The 18,061-nt window shown below is 43.2% G+C and overlaps 1 protein-coding gene across 8 annotated transcripts in view; it reads left to right on the top strand.

The window, feature by feature from the left end:
- Window positions 1-18,061, top strand: part of LOC124990361 (protein HIRA) — a 98,774-nt gene that overhangs the window by 71,803 nt on the left and 8,910 nt on the right. For 6 of the 8 annotated variants that reach the window (XM_047560336.1, XM_047560330.1, XM_047560329.1 and 3 more), the window contains 8 exons: window positions 3,185-3,389; window positions 3,764-3,868; window positions 5,419-5,567; window positions 7,714-7,875; window positions 8,402-8,460; window positions 8,828-8,933; window positions 10,555-10,677; window positions 11,208-11,371. In XM_047560336.1, coding sequence (XP_047416292.1) covers window positions 3,185-3,389; window positions 3,764-3,868; window positions 5,419-5,567; window positions 7,714-7,875; window positions 8,402-8,460; window positions 8,828-8,933; window positions 10,555-10,677; window positions 11,208-11,371 — 1,073 coding nt within the window. Of the gene's footprint in view, window positions 1-3,184; window positions 3,390-3,763; window positions 3,869-5,418; window positions 5,568-7,713; window positions 7,876-8,401; window positions 8,461-8,827; window positions 8,934-10,554; window positions 10,678-11,207; window positions 11,372-13,527; window positions 13,617-18,061 lie in introns of all 8 variants that reach the window. The other 2 variants (XM_047560334.1, XM_047560333.1) reach the window with 1 other exon arrangement.

Below are 18,061 nucleotides of genomic sequence, written 5' to 3'. Positions count from 1 at the left end.
TTAACATCTAATGTGGGACACTTTATTATCACTGAGTCCACAGATTACATTAGGGTTCACTTTTGGTGGTGTACATTTTATGGGTTTTGACAAATGTATAATGACATATATCCACCCTTATGGTACCTTACAGAAAAGTTTTACTGCCCTCAGAATTCCGTCCTTCAACTATTTATCCCTCCTACCCCTTAACCTCTAGCAACTGCAGATTCTTTTTACTATCTCCATAGTAAAATGTCATATAGTTGGAATTCCTTTATTTTTTTTTTTACTTTTTTTTTTTTTTTTTCTGGTGCTTTAGATTGCACCCAGGTCCTTGTGCATGTCAAGCATGTGCTTTCCCACTGAGCTATATGCCCTGTCCCTCCTCACTTTTAATCTGTGGTTAAAAATATATCTTAGAAAATCAGGTATAGTGGAATATGCCTTTAATCCCAGCTACTCAAGAGACTGAACAAGAGGAGTACAAATTTAAGGCCAAATTGGGACAATATAGCAAAGTAAAAAAATGTGTGTGTGCATGTGTGTGTTTTATGTATATACATATATATCTTAGAAAAAATTTTAATATATACCCATCTTTTTAAAACATTTTTTCATAATTTTTTTCTAATTGGTTTATTTATAGCATGCATATTTGAAGTGTTTATTGATATAGCTGGATTAGTATCTACCATGTGTGTAACTGTTGCTATTCATCAGATTTGTCCTTTATTTTTTATCTTCCCCCCATTTTCTGGTTCTAATTGAGTATTTTATATAATACCACTTTCTCTCCTCTCAGCATTATTAATTATACTTCTTTTTAAAACTTTCTGGCAGTTACCATGGTATTTACAATGAATATTTACAACCAATCTATGCCCACTTTCATGGATAGTACAGGCATCTTAAATATTCCAAAAATCTTCTTTCTGTGGCTTATGAGTTTATTACTTACTTCACTTATGTATAAATCGTAATCATCCCCAGCACATTCTTGCTATTATTAGTTTGAACAAAAAGTTGTCTCTTAGATAAGTTGAGAATAGAAAAGTAAAATTTTATCTTCATTTATTCCTTCTCTTAACAGTTTTTCTTTCTTCTAACAGATAAGTTTCTGAGCTACATCATTTTCCTTCACTTTGAAGAACTAACTTTTTTTGCATGGCAGGTCTGCTAACAAATTCCCTTAGGTGTTTGTTTTTGTCTGAGAAAGTCTGTATCTTCTTCACTTCTGAAGCTTGATTTCACTGTATACAGATTTCTAGCCTGGTGTGTTTGTCTGTCTGTCTTAGAGAGGATCTTGCTTTGTTTTACAGATTCTAGCCCCAGCTTCTGAGCTTAAGTGATCCTTCTAACTTAGCCTCTGAAGTAGCTGGGACTACAGATGTTCATCACTGCATGTGGCTTAGTGGGTTTTCTTGAATGGGAAGTACAATGTAATTTTATTCTTTGGTCTTATAGGGTGGTTCTTTTCCTCTTGTCTTCTAAATTATCTGTCTGTGGTTTTCTACAGTTTGAGTGTGTCATGCCTAAGTATAGATATTTGAAATTTACCTTGTATGTGTTCTCTGAGTTTTCCATATCAGTGCTTTGGTATCTTTCATTGATTTGGAGAAGCTGTTTGCTGTTCTTGTTCTTCATATTCTTAGCTTTTTTTATTATCATTATTATTATTATTAAATTCTCTCTGATACTTCCCATCTCTTCAACTTTTTCCATTGGAGCCCTTAGCATATTTATCAGTTATTTAAAATCTTGGTATGATAATTCCAAAATTTCTGCAAATCTAACTCTGCAGTACACTATGTATATTTCTATGTCTTGTGTTTCAGCACTCTGTATGTTTTTGTTTCTTATTTTGTTGTTTACTTTTGCTTCTTGGGTTTTTTTGGTTGTGGTTTTGGTTTCTTGGTTGTTTTTTTGCCTTTTATCATACCTCGTAATTTTTACGTGGAAAGCTAGGCAAATTGTATTGGATAATTGGAAATGAGGTATACAGGCATTTATGAGGTTTTGTTTATCTGGCTAGGAGTAGGCTGTTGTCTATTTCTTGTAACTGTAGGTGTCAGAGGCTTAAGTTTCTTCCAGTGACCTTGTTTTGTCTGTTGTCTTTAGGTTTCCCTAGAAACTCCTTAAATAGAGTCTATGAACCGGGCATATGCAAGTAATTCCAGCCACTTAAGGAATTGAGGCAGGAAGATCACCAGTTCCCAGCCTGGCAAGACCCCATCTCAAGATAAAAAGTAAAAAGGGCTGGAGATTAGTGGTAGAGCATCACTGGGTTCAAACCCCTGTACCACATTTAAAAAAAAAAAAAAAAAAAAAACAGTTGGAGAGGGTTGGTGTGAGTTCAACTTTCTCAGTTGTAATTTATTGTTATTATTGGGAAGCCTTGCTGATGTGATGGCGAGGCATTGGGGAGGAGAAACCCCTTTTATGTTGTGTTGGCCCAGAATCTCTGGGCTTTAGTATGAATCTCTGGGTCTTACTATATTCTTTCAAAAGAATTCCTTAGCCTATAGAGCTGGAAGAGGGCAGAAACTAGAGGGGGCTGGAGTTTTTTAATTGCCTGCCCTTCCTCCAGGTGAGATAGGCTCTGGTAAAGTAGTTTCACTCGAGGGCAAGATTTGGTTATAGAGAACTGAATGGTCTAGTCATGTTTCAAAATGACAACCCACCATCCCCAAACCCAAAAAGAACACAGAATTTTCTCCATCCTGAATCTTCACACTGAGAACCTGGAAGGGTACCTGAAAGTAAAAATAATGAATGCATGGGTACCCTCCTAACCAGGAGTTTCAACTCTCAATCTTGTCCAGCCTCCAGCAACAGTACTGTTATCTTGAAAGTATGTCTGCAAGCAGCCGCTCTGGTTTCTAGTTCAGGTCTGCTGTGTTTTCTGTCTTTATCCATCTCTACAGTTTTCTATCCATCTTCAGAGTTTTCTGGGTGGCAGTTTCTTTCTCCTTTGACCTCCATTTTCTGATGGATCTAAGAAGAGTAATTACTTTTCAGTTTTTCAACTTTCTTCTTATTGTGAGGATGGGAGTTTCAGTTTCCAAGCTATTTGCATGTTGAAGTGGAAACTAGATGTCCTTTCTACTTTTTTTTAATCAATATTTTGGGAAGAATACGGATTTTTAAACAAATTATAAAATTAATAGTTGTATGGAGAAAGTCATGGTGTCTGTTTGTGCAGGTTGAAAGAACAGAATCTTGTGAAAGATCTAAGGCCCCGGGACCTCCTGGAGAGCAGCAGTGACAGTGATGAAAAGGTTCCCTTGGCCAAGCCTTCCTCATTATCCAAGCGAAAACTTGAGCTTGAGGTAGAGACAGTGGAAAAGAAGAAGAAAGGGCGTCCCCGGAAGGACTCCCGTCTCCTGCCTATGTCTCTGTCTGTCCAGGTGAGGCCTGAGGTTCATCTTGCCTGCTCCCACTTACCTCCCTGGACCCTGCACTGGGAGTCCTTACTTGCCGTGATGCACCTCATCAATATGGGATGCCTTGGGAACCATTTGGTTTAGATATAGACACCGTGGAATATAATGTGGGGGCCACACTACCTCAGACCCCCCTTTCAGTCCTGCCAGAACCCTTTAGCAAGTTCCCTGGTGTCAGCTCCATTATCTGTGAGGTGAGGATACTAATAACATCCCCTTGTGCTTTCTCCCTCACAGTAGGTGGAACTGCCCAGGCTCACTTTTGGGTGACTTACTTTTACCTAATGCTTCCCCTGTATTGTTGGGGTGGGGCTCAAGGATGATTCTGGCTCTTCTAGTCTCCAGCTGCCCTGACTGCAGAGAAGGAGGCCATGTGTCTGACTGCACCAGCACTTGCGCTGAAGCTGCCAATTCCAGGCCCCCAGAGAGCATTCACCCTCCAGGTGAGTGCTGGGACCCTTCACTAACTCCCTTACAGGCATGCACATATATTTCCTCTTTCCAGTCTAAACTCTTATCTTTTCAGTGCCTTGGGGATTGATTTGCAGTGACTATCCATTCCCTTCTGGAGGAAGTCATAGTTGATCAGGGTACTTACCAAATCTTGGCCAGATTTCTAGTAGCTTCTTCTCTCCCTGCCCTTATGCCTCTTTTTCTCTGTGGTTTGCCCTTGAAGTCCCAACTGCTCAGTTGCCCTTACTATCACTTCTTCTGGATGACCAGCCCCTTCAAGACTTTTGGGTGTCCCCAAAAGTCCTCTGGGTGGACTCTCTTGCATCTCCATCCTTAGACCTGGCAGCCTCAGTCTTGGTGCCTATGAACTGTGTGGTCATTGGTCGGTCTCCTGACAGTTCCATTGACCTGTCTGCTTCTCAATGCTTGGAACAAGGTTATCATCAGAGCTGATAGACCTCTCAGAGAAGCTTGTAACCATGAGCTTATTCACACACATATCTAGAACAGATAATCCCTTATACCCTGCAACACTGTCCAGGCTTCTCTCTCTCCTTGGCAGCTTTGCATATGTGACCTCTGTACACACCCTCAAGTCCTCAGGCAACATTCTTGGATCTTATCTATGGGTTCTTTACCACTGACTGCATACTACTCCAGGCCCAGGCTAGACTTCATAGGGCAATGAAAGGCAGGCATCAGCCCTTCCCAGCCATAGGTCCTTGTGGGCCATAATACAGAGGAATGAAATAGGTGGAACCAAAGGATAGGAGTAGGACCCATGGAGTTCTTGTTGCTGATGTGAATAGAAGCGGGTTGCTTCTCCAGCAGTTAGCAACTCAAAACTTCCCTCCCAAAGTAACCCTTCCTTGAGTATCTTCACTTTTGAGTGCCACTTGAGGCTATTCTTGCTTTCTGTGTGTCTATAAAGGGGATAGGGCTCCTGGTGAGCCCTCCATCTGCTCCAGCTACACCTGCTAGTGTGACCACACAGAACAGTTGGTTAGCTCTCCAGACATACAAAGCTAAACCCATTTGGTACCAGGGACTGAAGTAAGCACTTCCCATGCATGCTATGCTGGGGACTTTCCCAGCAGCAGAGTCTCAGAATGAACAGAGACTCACTGCCAGAGAGAACCTTGAGGTTTTCTAGACTTTTCTCCCAGTACCACCATGGCTTTCTTCTTACTAAATACTTCAGTCTCCAAAGATCCTTCAAGTAGGAGGCTAGAAAGCCAAGTCTCACTTCCACCTCTGTCTCTGGCTGGCTACAATCCTTACTCACAGCATGTTCTCGAGAAGTCACTCCCCTGTGAGATAACATAGTAGCCCTCCTGCCCTGTCCTGTTTCCCACACAGCCCCCCACAAAATGTTGCCCTCTTTTGTTGGCCAGTCTACTAGTCTGTCACTCTGTGTCTTCCCCCTACTTCACATCCCAGGGCTGCAAAACCCCTGAGCATCTCACCTGTCTTGTGAACAGATAATCTGAGTGGGCCTGCTGTCACCTGAAAAGATGTGTGTTTGCTTTCCTCCATCCAGGTGAGCTCTGACCCCTCCATGTACATTGAGGTGGAGAATGAAGTAACAGCTGTGGGGGGGGTGAAACTGAGCCGACTGAAGTGCAACCGGGAAGGAAAGGAATGGGAGACAGTGCTCACTAGCCGGATCCTCACTGCTGCTGGCAGCTGGTAAGGGCAGGCAGGAGCCTGGCTTGTCATGTGGAGTAGACATCATGAACTGTGTTAGGTGGCACTTCTACTATCCTAGAGTTTAGCCTGTCTGAGGGAGGACTGCTTCCACAAAGGCTCACATTGGGCCTTAGTCAAGGCCAATCATGGGCATTTCTCATCTCAGTCCCTACAACATCACTGAAGTCATTGTAATTATTCGCATGTTATAGATGGGGAACCCGAGTCTTTGGGAGTCACCCAGGCCAGGCTTTGAATCTGGCGGTCTCATTTTCTTGTCTGGCTAGATTCTCAAAGTCTCAAGTTCCAAGCTGAAGTTTGCCTGGCTTTTGCTGACCTGGATGGGTTCCTTCACTGGACCCAGATTTTCATACAAGTTAGTCAGGACAGGATTTCATGACTACCTTCTAAGTCCCCAGCCCTGCCCTACCCAGATTCTGCACTTTGGGGAAGGATCTTAATTCAGTCACCCAGTGTCTTCCCATGGGCTTCTGGCATTGAGTATGAGTTCTGTCTTTTCCTGTGCTCCATCTGGAAATAGAAATGATGTTTTCTTCAGGTGCCTGCCAGAAATAGGGCCCCAGTTAGGAAGCTACTCTTACCAGGACTTTCTAAGGATGATCATTCAGATACAGTCACTTCAATTAGACCTTTAGTTCTCTATTGTAGGGTTGCATGTAGATGCTTTCACACAGGTCTGCAAACATTGGCCTTAGCTCTTAGGTCAGAATTCTCATAGGCCTTGGGTGATTTCATATTGTTAAACCTAGAAGAGCCACATCATTGTGTTTCTCCCTGAAATTCTCTTTCAAATTAAGCACATAGAGCTCCTAATCCCAAGTACCTGTTTGTTGGGTGCTATCAAGAGCTCCCACTCTCTATCCCCAATCCCAAGGCAGATGCTCTGCCTCAGTTGGAGGCCAAGGATATCAGCACAGCCACCCCCCATAGTGACACAGCAGCTATGAGTGGGGCCTGCCAGGTGACTGGGGGGCCTCTCCTCCTGTATAATCCTGCCCACTCAGGCTCAGCCTGTAGACCTGCTCCCTACTGCTACAGCCCAGAATGACAGTTTCCTTTACAAGGCTCAGGGAAGGCCCTGACCATCAGAGATGAACAGATAAAATTCAGTCACAGCAACACAGAGACCTTCCTGCTACCAGGTCCTACTCAAAGTTTTCTCAGATTCATAATTTCAAGGTAGACATTTTGTAACAAAAGATCCTCAACTTGCTTCTCCCTTTTCAGAGACCAGTAACATGTCTCTTTAAGAAGAAGTTGGTAGAGGTCTTTTCTTAGCCAACCTTCTTGCTCTGGGCCTACTGAAAAAAAGGGGTACCTCTCCCATGTAGACCACAGGCCCTGACTGAGCCAGGACTAAATTCCTGGAGGGAAACTTTGGATGGTCTGCTATGGCTAGGACCTTGCTGGCTACACACCTGCTCCTGCTTCTTGGGGTCTAAGTTCTAGCCTCTTGGCACCTATGACTGAGCCTCAGAGATCCCTTGCTGAGAAGGCAGAAGCCTGCTTGTGCTGGTCTTACCTAAAGAGCCTGGTAGTCACTCAAGGGAGGCGTTGAACAGTGTCCAGAAATATGTTCTCCAAAGTATTCCTTACTGAGAGTGACACGCCTCTCCAAGCTCAACCATAACAGCCCTCTGAGTGCACAACTAGCATCCTTTGTGGAGGCTTGTACCAGTTCCCCACACTCTCCCAGCCTGCCTCAGAAGAGACCTTGTCTGAACTTCTTTGGCTTGTGCTAGCCAGGAGACTGTCACATGGACCTTCTGTGGCCTCATCTGGTGAGTGAGGCATGGTTCCTGGTGACCATCATGTGCAGCACTGGCACTCCAAAGCCCTTGCACTCCTTATCAGCTCAGAAAAGTACATATAGCCATGTGGGCAGGAGTAGGACAGAGATCTCTTAATGAATTCTCAGGTAGGCTCTGTCTGCCTTGCTGTCACCACCCCATCCTAGTCCTTGCACATCCTTTTCTGGCCTCCCCCTCTGGCTACATCTACTTAGCAGAAAGCTATGTCAGAAATAGGCAGAGGGATGGCTCTGCATTCAACCGTGTTGTTGCCTCTGCTGCAGCACCTGTGGCACCTGGTCCCTATGACATCTGCCCCCTCTCTACCTTCACAGTGATGTGGTGTGTGTCGCCTGTGAAAAGAGGACGCTGTCGGTGTTTTCCACTTGTGGTCGCCGCCTACTCCCTCCCATCCTCCTGCCGTCCCCGATCTCTACTTTGCACTGCACAGGTTCCTATGTCATGGCGCTCACTGCTGCAGCTACACTGTCTGTCTGGTGAGAGGCAGGCACAGGGTGGGGTGGTTTCCAGGCAGGACAAGACAGGACTATGCAGGGCCCACCTCACTGCAGGGGTAGGGAACACAGCAGAGAAGGCAGACATCAGGCCCAGGAGGATGCTCTGAGAAGTCAGCAGCACTGCTTGTGTTGGCTGCCCCTGTGGCTTAAGGATTAAGGAGGCTATACAAGGGGAAATGAGCTATCCTGCTCCGCTGACGTTTTTATAGGAGCAGACCACATGACAAACTACACTGCCTAATGGCATGTGCCAGGATCCTTAGGTGGATTCATCAGCAGTGGGATCCAAGTGGTAAAGGTGGCCCACTCCTGATATGGCTTTAGTAGCTGGCTTTTCCTAGAGTGGGTATGGGCATTGGGGGCAACCTAGTGGCTCTGCTGCCTGGGACCACTGGATGGAGGGCTGTGGGTGTGTGTGCAGGGACCAGGGTACCTGAGTGACTGAGACACACTTCAGTGTGTTTATCTCAGGTGGAAAGTAAGTTGTTCCCTGTCTCCCTCTTAGGGATGTTCACAGGCAGGTGGTTGTGGTGAAAGAAGAGTCTCTACACTCCATCTTGGCAGGTAACTCCTGCGGACCCCTCCTCCCTTGGGGACTGAGTCCTAGTCTGATGCACATGGGCCACTTCAACCTAGATAGAAAACCAGGTTCAGGATCCAGCCCAGGGCTCCCAGTGAGTCAGGGGATACACACAGCAGGGAGACAGGCTTTCTGGGCAGAATAAATGGGCACCTAAGAGGTGATAAAGATTCCATTGAATGTTAGTGAAATGGCTCGCACAGAGCACCACAAGCAGCCTTCCCCTTTTTTCCAAGTCAGCATTAAAGGACTTATTACTGGGATAATGGGAGCCATGGTTCAGATTTCTCCTTTGATGCAAACATTTGCTGATCAGAACACACCAGAACTCATGCCTGTGGTGTCCCCCAGGAAGTGATATGACGGTGTCACAGATCTTGCTGACACAGCATGGAATCCCAGTGATGAACCTATCTGATGGGAAAGCATACTGCTTTAATCCGTCACTCTCTACGTGGTAAGAATCTCCACCCCAACCCTGTCCTTGCTTCCCAGAATTATCTGTCTGTACTGGACAGCTGAGCAAAGGCTCCTGGTCCTGGCGATCAGGCCTGCCTGGTCCTGCTTCTCTTAAGAGTCAGGCCCTATACTCTGAATGTCAACCAGTACATTCTACCATCCCTATGGACTGCTGCTGGCCTGTGGCCTCTCTGCCTTCAGAGCCTGTGCACAGCATCATGGCCTTCTGCATTATTTTCTGGGACTGGTTTTTTATTTGGGTTTTGTTTTTTGTTGTGTGTGTGTGTGTGTGTGTTGTGTGTGTGTGTGTGTGTGTAATTTGTTTGTTCCTTTGCAATATTGGATTTTCAACCCAGGTTCTCATTCATTCTAGGTTAACCCTGTCACTGAGCTACCTCCACGTCCCTTAAGCCAGTTTTATTGGAATAGGCATTTGAAAATGTTTATGGTTCTTGACAGATATTTTTGAGACTGACCTCTTTAACCATCAACAGCATAGGAGAGTTGGCTTCATATTAGCCTTGTCAGTGTTAGTCAATTTTGTGAACTTAGCAGGAGCAAAGTAACCCCTCAGACTTACTTAGTGAATTAGTAATGGTACACAAACTTACCCAGGTGAGGTGATTTGTTTTTCCTCTGTTCAGTGTGAAATTTGGAACCCCTTTTTATATTTATAAATTTATAAATTATATTTCTTTGTCAGAGATCTTAACCCAGACATATAAAATATGTAACGTGTATGTAGTCACTCCAAGAAATTCTTTGTGTTTGCCTATTCCTTTGGTCCTTCAAACCCAGAGTTTGCTACCTTCTAGCCCATTTTCTGTTAAAATGTGCCAAATACTTTATTATTCACTTAAAAAAAAAAAAAAACTTCGCCACCTATTCTCTAAAATTGGAAAATGTTGTATAGTATGTATGATTGCCATAATAATGGAACTAGCTGATTATTTAAAAAAAAAAAAAAAGACATGTTGACTTTTTATAGGCGTCTTTGTATTTTGAACGCATTTACAAAGGCAACTAGCTGTTTTTAAAATGTGTGGAAAGCTGAGTGTAGTAATGCATGTTATTTTGGAGGCTGAGGCAGGAGAATCCCAATTTCAGGTATAATGCAGGCAACATAGCAAGACCCCATGTCAAAAAATCTGTCTGGAGAATGTTTTTTTTAACAGATGTGAAGGTTCCTGAGGAGGTAGAAGAACTGCCTGCCTGGGGATGTTGGAGAGGCATGAAATGCTAGAGACTGGCTTTTCCTGGAGTTTTAGGAGATCTAGACCCCATAGGACCCTGGGCAGGCCACAGCATTGTGTAAGCCAGGCATCCAATACTCACCTAACACACAGTGACACATTAGTTATCAGGAACTTGAGACTGTGGAGCTGAAATATTCATAGTGAGAACCCATCAGTAACCTTTCCTTGAGAACCATCATTTATCAGGCCCTTAACTAGGAAACTTGCCAGTAAATGGGCACTCGTGCTGAAGTGCAGTAACTGGCAGCCTCTGTTGGTGTGCTGCCAGTGTGGTAGATGGGGCTTGCTTATTTGTGGCTTTTTTGACACCCTCCTCTGTCCTCCTGATTTTTCTAAACTTTGATCCTGTCTTTGCTTCTTCAGGAACCTGGTTTCTGACAAGCAAGACTCACTGGCCCAGTGTGCAGACTTTAGGAGCAGCCTGCCATCCCAAGATGCCATGCTGTGCTCAGGACCGTTAGCCATAATCCAGGGCCGCACCTCCAAGTATGTGAGCTGAGAACTTTGGACACTGTCAGTAATACTGCCCTGGGAGAAAACCAGGCCTGGTCTCTGTTTGTCCCTATGCCCCAGCTGCTGCTCAGCACAGAAAGGGGATCTCTAAGGGTTGTGGATCCACATCAAGTAATATCTCATGGGTGCCTGGAATATAGGCCCTGTCCAGGGTCCAGATTATAGTCTAAGGGTGCTAAGTATCATAAATAACTATGTGGGGCAGGACTTTGGGTGGATGTGTGGGGAATGGGCCACTGGTCTATCATACCTAGACAACAGGTGCAGTATAGAATATTCCTGGAATGCCAAGAAGCCCAGAGCTGGGATATGAGGATGGGCAGGTCAGCAGAAGTCTCTGGCACCTGCCAATAAACTGGTTGATGGATGGGAGGGCCTTATACAACCCAGATAGTCGCCACCTCCGTGAGCTCTGTCCTTGTACCCTAGAGCACATGGGAGCAGTCTCCTATTCCTGAACATTGCCCTCTGCCTCATCTCGCCTGCTTTGTTGGTCTCTGCAGCTCTGGAAGACAAGCTGCCCGGCTTTTCTCCGTGCCTCATGTGGTACAGCAGGAGACCACGCTGGCCTACCTAGAGAACCAGGTTGCAGCGGCACTCACCCTACAGTCCAGCCATGAGTACCGCCATTGGCTCCTTCTGTATGCACGGTACCTTGTGAATGAAGGTGAGGTCCTGGTGACCCAAGTGGCATTCTTCTTTTGCTCCTGTTTTCTAAGGCCTAACTTAGTCCCTGGGAATCAGAGAAGAGGTGTAATGGAGAGCTCTCTGAACTCCTGTGCATTCCTCACAGGTCCCCATGGTTGTTCCCAAAGATTCTGGCCTCCCTGACAGCAAGAGGGGCCCCTGAGCTCCTACCTCCCAGCCTGAGCTGTGATCAGGGAAGCTCAATGGCATCTAGTCCAGTCATAAGCTCCAGTCTCTGAATAATTCAGTCTCTGAATAGGCTTGAGGATGTTCCTTCAGAGGAGCAGGAAGGTTGGCATTGGGGAAGGAGAATGGAAACATGCATGGAAAGACCTGCCTTAAAGAAAGCAGACCAGATGTTCTGGCTCCTGTCTGCCACCAAGTCTGTCACCCCAGGCAAAGGCATCTCTGTCAGCATTTCTTTTCCTTCTCTGAGTCCTTCCTGCCCTGGAAGGCCTGTCTGCTGTCCTTCAATTCCCAGGGACCCTCTAGTCCAGGTCCTCCAGCCTATCCTGCCAAGGCTCTCAGAGCACCTTTGCCCTCTTGGCAAGATGTACTGAAAGAGATGGCTTTACTCTCCTCAAAGTAACTTCTAACAGCCTTTCATCTCTCACTGAGCAAGCATCTGGTCCTGATTTACCAATTTTTCTTCCCCTTCAGCTTAGCCTCCAAGGGCTATGGCATAGGACTAGCCCTTCCAAAGCTCTCCCTGCATCCTTACATAGCCTCAGCCCCTTCCAGAACTTCCTCCATAGCTTTTCCTTGGCCCTTTTGCTTTGTTTTTGCCATCACTTTCTCATTTTGATTATGATTTAAAGAAAAATATTAAGTACAAAAAAGACAGAAAAATGTACAAAACACCTGCAAATGTACTCTCAGAATTTAGATATTGTTTTCTTCCTACTTTGTAAATATGAGTGTGTGTGTTTATGTACACTTGTAATGACAACAAACATTACTGATCCCTAACTCCCTCCCCAGCAACTCCAATGATAAGTTTAATGTTTGCTCTTCCTACCCAGTCCATGTGGCTGGCAGGTATATGCCAGCTTTCATAAATACTCACCTTCTTAGGTCCTGATAGCTGGGGTACTCAAGTTATATCTTTTTTTGGTTTTGTTTTGTTTTAGTTGTAGTTGGACATAATACCTTTATTTTATTTTATTTTATTTTTATTTTAATGTGGTGCTGAGGATTGAACCCAGGGACTCATGCATGCTTTGCAAGCACTCTACTACTGAGCCACAACCCCAACCCCTCAGGTTACATCTTGAACCTCATGCCCCATCTTCCCCAAAAACCCCTCGTCTCCTTCTCTGGTTTACCTTATTTAGCAGGACTCACTCTGATGTTCTACATAATGGCTTCTTCCTCTAGGCTCTGCTACCTATTTGTGGGGTCACTTCTACTGATCATATTTATTTCTCCATCTTTTACACATCTGTTCTGTTTTTCCCTAGATGACATACCAGGACCACTTCCTCCATTTCTGTCCCTTGTTTTCTCAACTAGAAGAGCAGAAATCAAGTGTTAGAGTGAGACCCCATTTACTTTCCAGATTCCTCAGATTATAACTTCATTCCTCCTGTTCTCTACCCTTTGATTCCATCTGTTCCCTAGGCATGCCCCCAAGTGCTGCCTAAATTCTCAGACTCTGCTTCCGTAGCCTTTCTGACAGTTGCACCTATTGCAGCATTGCTCCTGACTCTCAGTCACTACTCTGCAGTTGGGCCCTCAAGTCTACTTCCTCCTGATTTCCTCTCAGGGCAGCTGTTGACTTGTCTTCTCTCAAACAGATCCCACCACCCTCACCTTTCCTGCCACAGTTTCCCATATTTTCCCACCACTGTGGGGAGTACACCATAAAACTGGCCATGTCTGGTTTCTCCTATGGGCCCAGCACGCAGAGAAAGTTCTGTATACATAGGGGTACAAGTGAATGAGTGAAAATCTGTGATTGTGGGCCTCAATGCATTTGTCCTTAGTAGACAATAAAATTAAATGTTCATTCTGCTATTGTGATATACACAACAACTTAGCATATTTTCAATTTTTTATTTCTTTTTATAATGTGTTCCCATTTCTGTTTTTTGTTTGTTTGTTTTTGTTTTTGTTGTTCTGTTTTTCTATAATTAGGGTTTGAATACCGACTTCGAGAAATATGCAAGGACTTACTGGGTCCGGTTCACTGCTCCACTGGAAGCCAGTGGGAGTCAACAGTAGTGGTAGGTGCTTCTTTCATTCTTGCCTGAAGAATTCTCTCTTGAAATGTGAAAGTAGAGATTTTAAAAATAAGATAAAGTGCTTTAAGGTCCTCCTTGTGACATTTCTCCAGCACCCTACCCTGGGTCCCTGGCATCAGTGAGAGGCTAACATGCTGGTCCTCCACAACTAGGTAGAAGCTGGCTCTGGGCATCAGGAGCCTGGGGAGCTCTGTTCCACATTCATGCTGAGGAAAGCTGCATGTAAGATGCTCTGGGTTTGGTACTGAAAAGGAAAGATACTTACCTCCCTTCCCTTGTGAGTCTCACAGTCTGGCGAACGAGGTACTTTGACACTGTTTATTAGTGTTAATAGGCAGTAATTAGATGGGATTAGCAGGAATGATTAGCAGGAAAGAGCTTGGAAGAGGACATTTCAGATGAAACCCAAGCATGAGAGGGAACCAGCTGCAGAGACCTGGGAGAACATTTCCTGATAGAGATAATAGTGAAGGCAAAGAGGGCTTGGTACATTTTAGGCCACATTTTGGGAGGCAAGAGAAGAGGATATTGTGAGGTGAGACAGGAGATAAATGCAGGAGATGGATGACAGAGACTTCTTGAGGAACTGTAATATTCTAGCACTGCCAGACTTGGCATAGAAAACCAGTCAGGGTGTGTCTTTTGCACCAGTACCAGAAATACATGGTGACTTGGATCAGTGTAGTGGCCCTGGAGTGAGCAAGGACACAGATTCAGTATGTATTTTGCAGTCAGAATCACCAAAATTTGGTAAGTGAATGAATGTGGAATGAAAAAGGGAATAATGAACATGTTGCCTCCAAATTTTTTGGCTGGCAAAGACGGATGCTAGTGTTACTGAGTGAGTCAGGAAAGGAGCAGATTGGCAAGGGATGGGAGAAAGTGTGGAACCAAGAGGTAACTCATTGCTTCATTCAGTCATTCAGCAATTACTGATGGAGTATCTGCTCTGGCCAGGCATGTTCTAGGCATAGGGCAACCTCAGTAAACAAGGCAGACTGAGTCCCCACCTTTGTGGATCTAAAACTTGTGGAGAGAAACAGACTTGAAATATATAGTATTTTGGGCGATGTTAGGTGCTATTGAAAAAAAGTAAAGAAGGCAGGGAGATATGTAGTATTGATAGGAAGTTATTTCATATTTGACCAAAAAGACCTTCACTAAGTGGAGAACAGAAAAGGGGAAGAATGAAACCATGCCTATATTTGGGGGAAAGAACATCCAGTGCAGAGGAAAAAGCAAGTAAGTGCAAAGGGCCCAGGTTGGGAGAACTTAGAATGTAAAAGGAACAGCCAAGTCGGGTGTAGTGGTGTGTTGCTATAATTCCAGTGACTCAGAAGGCTGAAACAAGAAGAATCCAAGTTCAAGGCCAGCCTCAACAACTAAGTGAGGCCCTAATAACTTAGTGAGACCCTGTCTCAACAAAAAAACAAAAAGGACTGGGGATGTATCTCAGTGGTAAAGTGTCTCTGGGTTCATTCCCCAGTAATAAAACAAGTAAAGAAAGGGAAGTTTAGCTGAGTGGCAATAAAAGGGTGAAAGAAGCTGAGATGAGAAAGTTTGGAAGGTCATTTCTCACAGACCTTAAAGGTTTTGGTGTGTGCAGTAGCCTCCCCTATTTTTTATTCCATTTTTTAGTTTTGTTTACAGTACTTTCAGTTGGGTAATGCTGGATTCAAAATAAATTCCTTTTAGATCATTGAATGTATTCTTCCGTAGACTTCCAGCATCCTGTGTTTTTGCTTAAAAGTGTGACGTAAATCTGATTTCCATTTTATAAGTACTTTTGGAGTCCTAGGCTGGTGTTTTGAAGATTCCCAAAGCTCCAAGTCTTTGTCTTTTTATTCATTCTGTGGAAAGACTTGGGATGACCTTTAGTTCTCTTCTTTGATTATGTCTTCTCTTTCATTTTCCATCATCTGAGAGAGATAATGTCCTTTCTTTTAAAAATATGCCTTCTCATTCTTAAAATTTCCAATTTGCTGCTGATTTATTACTTTAGTCTTTTACTTGAGCATAGTAAATTTTGCTATTTTGAAGTTTTATGTCTGATAGTTTTAGTATTGGGAGCACTAGTGGATATTTCTGTTACCTGTAAATGTTTCTACTGTTTCTCATTCCTATTTTATTTTCCTTTATGTTCCTTGTCATCTTTTATTGCTGGATGTGGTCTTCTAAAAACTATTTGTTAGAAATAGTTTGAGGCCTAAGGTGATGTTTTCTTCCACAAAAGACTTTTATTTGCCATTGCCACAGAGTGGTTGGTCTGGTCTAAGATCAGAGTTTTCTAAGCTACCTGTAACTCAAAACTAGGCAGGAGTTGGCACAGAAGCTAATTTGCTTCCAATTTGCCCTAGGGAACATGACTTTGGGGTAACAGCGCACAGGATAGGTGGATAATCAGGGATACCTTTTGTTGGACCCCAGTCCTGACTTTGGCCTCCTGAATAAAGCCTGTTAGAATTTATTTGCCAACTATAAGCAATTTTGTCCAGGAGAACCTTTGACCTTTGCCCCCCAGAGTCACCCATCAATGTGGTTCCACGTGCTTTCTACCATTCATAAACTTCCTAAAATCACTGACTGCTTGTGGTCCCCTGTGACCATGGCAGATGCTTTCAGCTATGTGTAAAACCCATCTAACCGTGACTGAAATAGATTTTTTTTCTCCTCTCCAAAACAAATTATTATTCTGAACTTTTCTTCATAGTCACAAAGTAGCTCACATGTCTAAATTCAAGGAAGGAGAATAGGAGGATTGAGTACCAGTACCATCCACTTTTCCCATCAGGAAAACAAAAAAAATCTCCCATGAACTAGACCATGCCTCGTGGGCAATCAATCATTAAATCACTTGGGCTCTCCTATTATAAGGCAGGCTGGGAAAGTAAGCAGCTTTTCTGCCTCTATAAAAAAGATTATGTAACTTATTCTAATAGGATCCTATTCTTGTGGTTGTATATGATGTGAAGTTACCCTGGTCATGTGTATTCAAATACAAGTCTAGGAAAGTTATGTCCCATTAATTCTGCTGTCCCTCCTATTCCCCTTCCCCCTCCCTTCCCTTCATTCCCCTTTATCTAATCCAATGGACTTCTGTTCTTCCCTTCCCCATCCTCCCTTGTTTTAGCATCCACATATCAGAGAAAACATTCTGCCTTTGTTTTTTTGGAATTGGCTTATTTCACTTAGCATGATATTCTCCAGTTCCATCCATTTACCAGCAAATGCAATAATTTCATTCTTTATAGCTGAGTAATATTTCAGTGTGTATATATACCACATTTTCTTTATCCATTCATCTGTTGAAGGACATCTAGGTTGGTTCCATAGCTTAGCTATTGTGAATTGAGCTGCTATAAACATTAATGTGGCCAAGTCACTATAGTATGCAGATTTTAAGTCCTTTAGGTATTGACCCAGGAGTGGGATAACTGGATCAAATGGTGACTCCATTCAAAGTTTTCTAAGGACTCTACATACTACTTTCCAGAGTGGTTACCACCATCAAGGTATGAGAGTACTTTTCTCCCCACATCCTTGCCAACATTTATTGTTACTTGTATTCTGACTGAATGAATATAGTCATTCAGTATGTATCACTGAATGATAATTGCCATTCTGACTGAAGTGAGATGGAATCTTACTGTAATTTTAATTTGCATTTCTCTAATTGCTAGAGATGTTGAACCTTTTTTTCATATATTTTTGACCATTCTTATTTCTTCTGTGAAGTGCTTGTTCAGTTCCTTTGCCCATTTATTGATTGGATTTTTTTTAGTGTTATGTTTTTTGTGTTCTTTGTATAACCTGGAGATTAATGCTCTCCATGTATGTATAATATGCCAAAATACATTCTGCTGTCATGCATGTCTAAAAAGAACAAATTAAAAAATATACTACTACTTGCATAATATTGTATATAATTTATTCAAAATATATATTTTAATATCAAGTACCATTAATTTTTTTAGTTTATGAATGCACACTTTTTTGAAAGATCAGTAGATTTTGTAGCATATCCATATTTTCTTCATTTAGTGTTCATACAGAATTTCTTATGTGATTCTAATTTAGAGAAATGATTTTCACATCAAGCAAATGTCTAGTCCCATAAAGCCACTTTAAAATCACTTTTTTAAATTCCTTATAACATGAATTTATATGCTGCCAAAAAATTATGTAGAAGAGGTCTACATGACCTCTTGTAATGACTGTGAACATAACCAACTCCCAATATCTGCCACATCCTTCCTGACCTCAACATTATTCTGAATTTATTCCTTTTTTAAAAAATGTTTTTGGAAAAAAAAAAAATGTTTTTGGGCTGAGGAGATAGCTCAGTTGGTAGAGTGCTTAAGGCCCTGGGTTCAATCCCCAGCACCGCAAAAAAAAAAAAAAAAAAAAATGTTTTTATGTGGTTGTTT

This window comes from Sciurus carolinensis, chromosome 8 (genome assembly GCF_902686445.1).
Source record: "Sciurus carolinensis chromosome 8, mSciCar1.2, whole genome shotgun sequence".
NCBI lineage: Eukaryota > Metazoa > Chordata > Mammalia > Rodentia > Sciuridae > Sciurus > Sciurus carolinensis.
The sequence above is the reverse complement of the archived record's forward strand: the minus strand, read 5'-3'. Positions and strand labels throughout refer to the sequence as shown.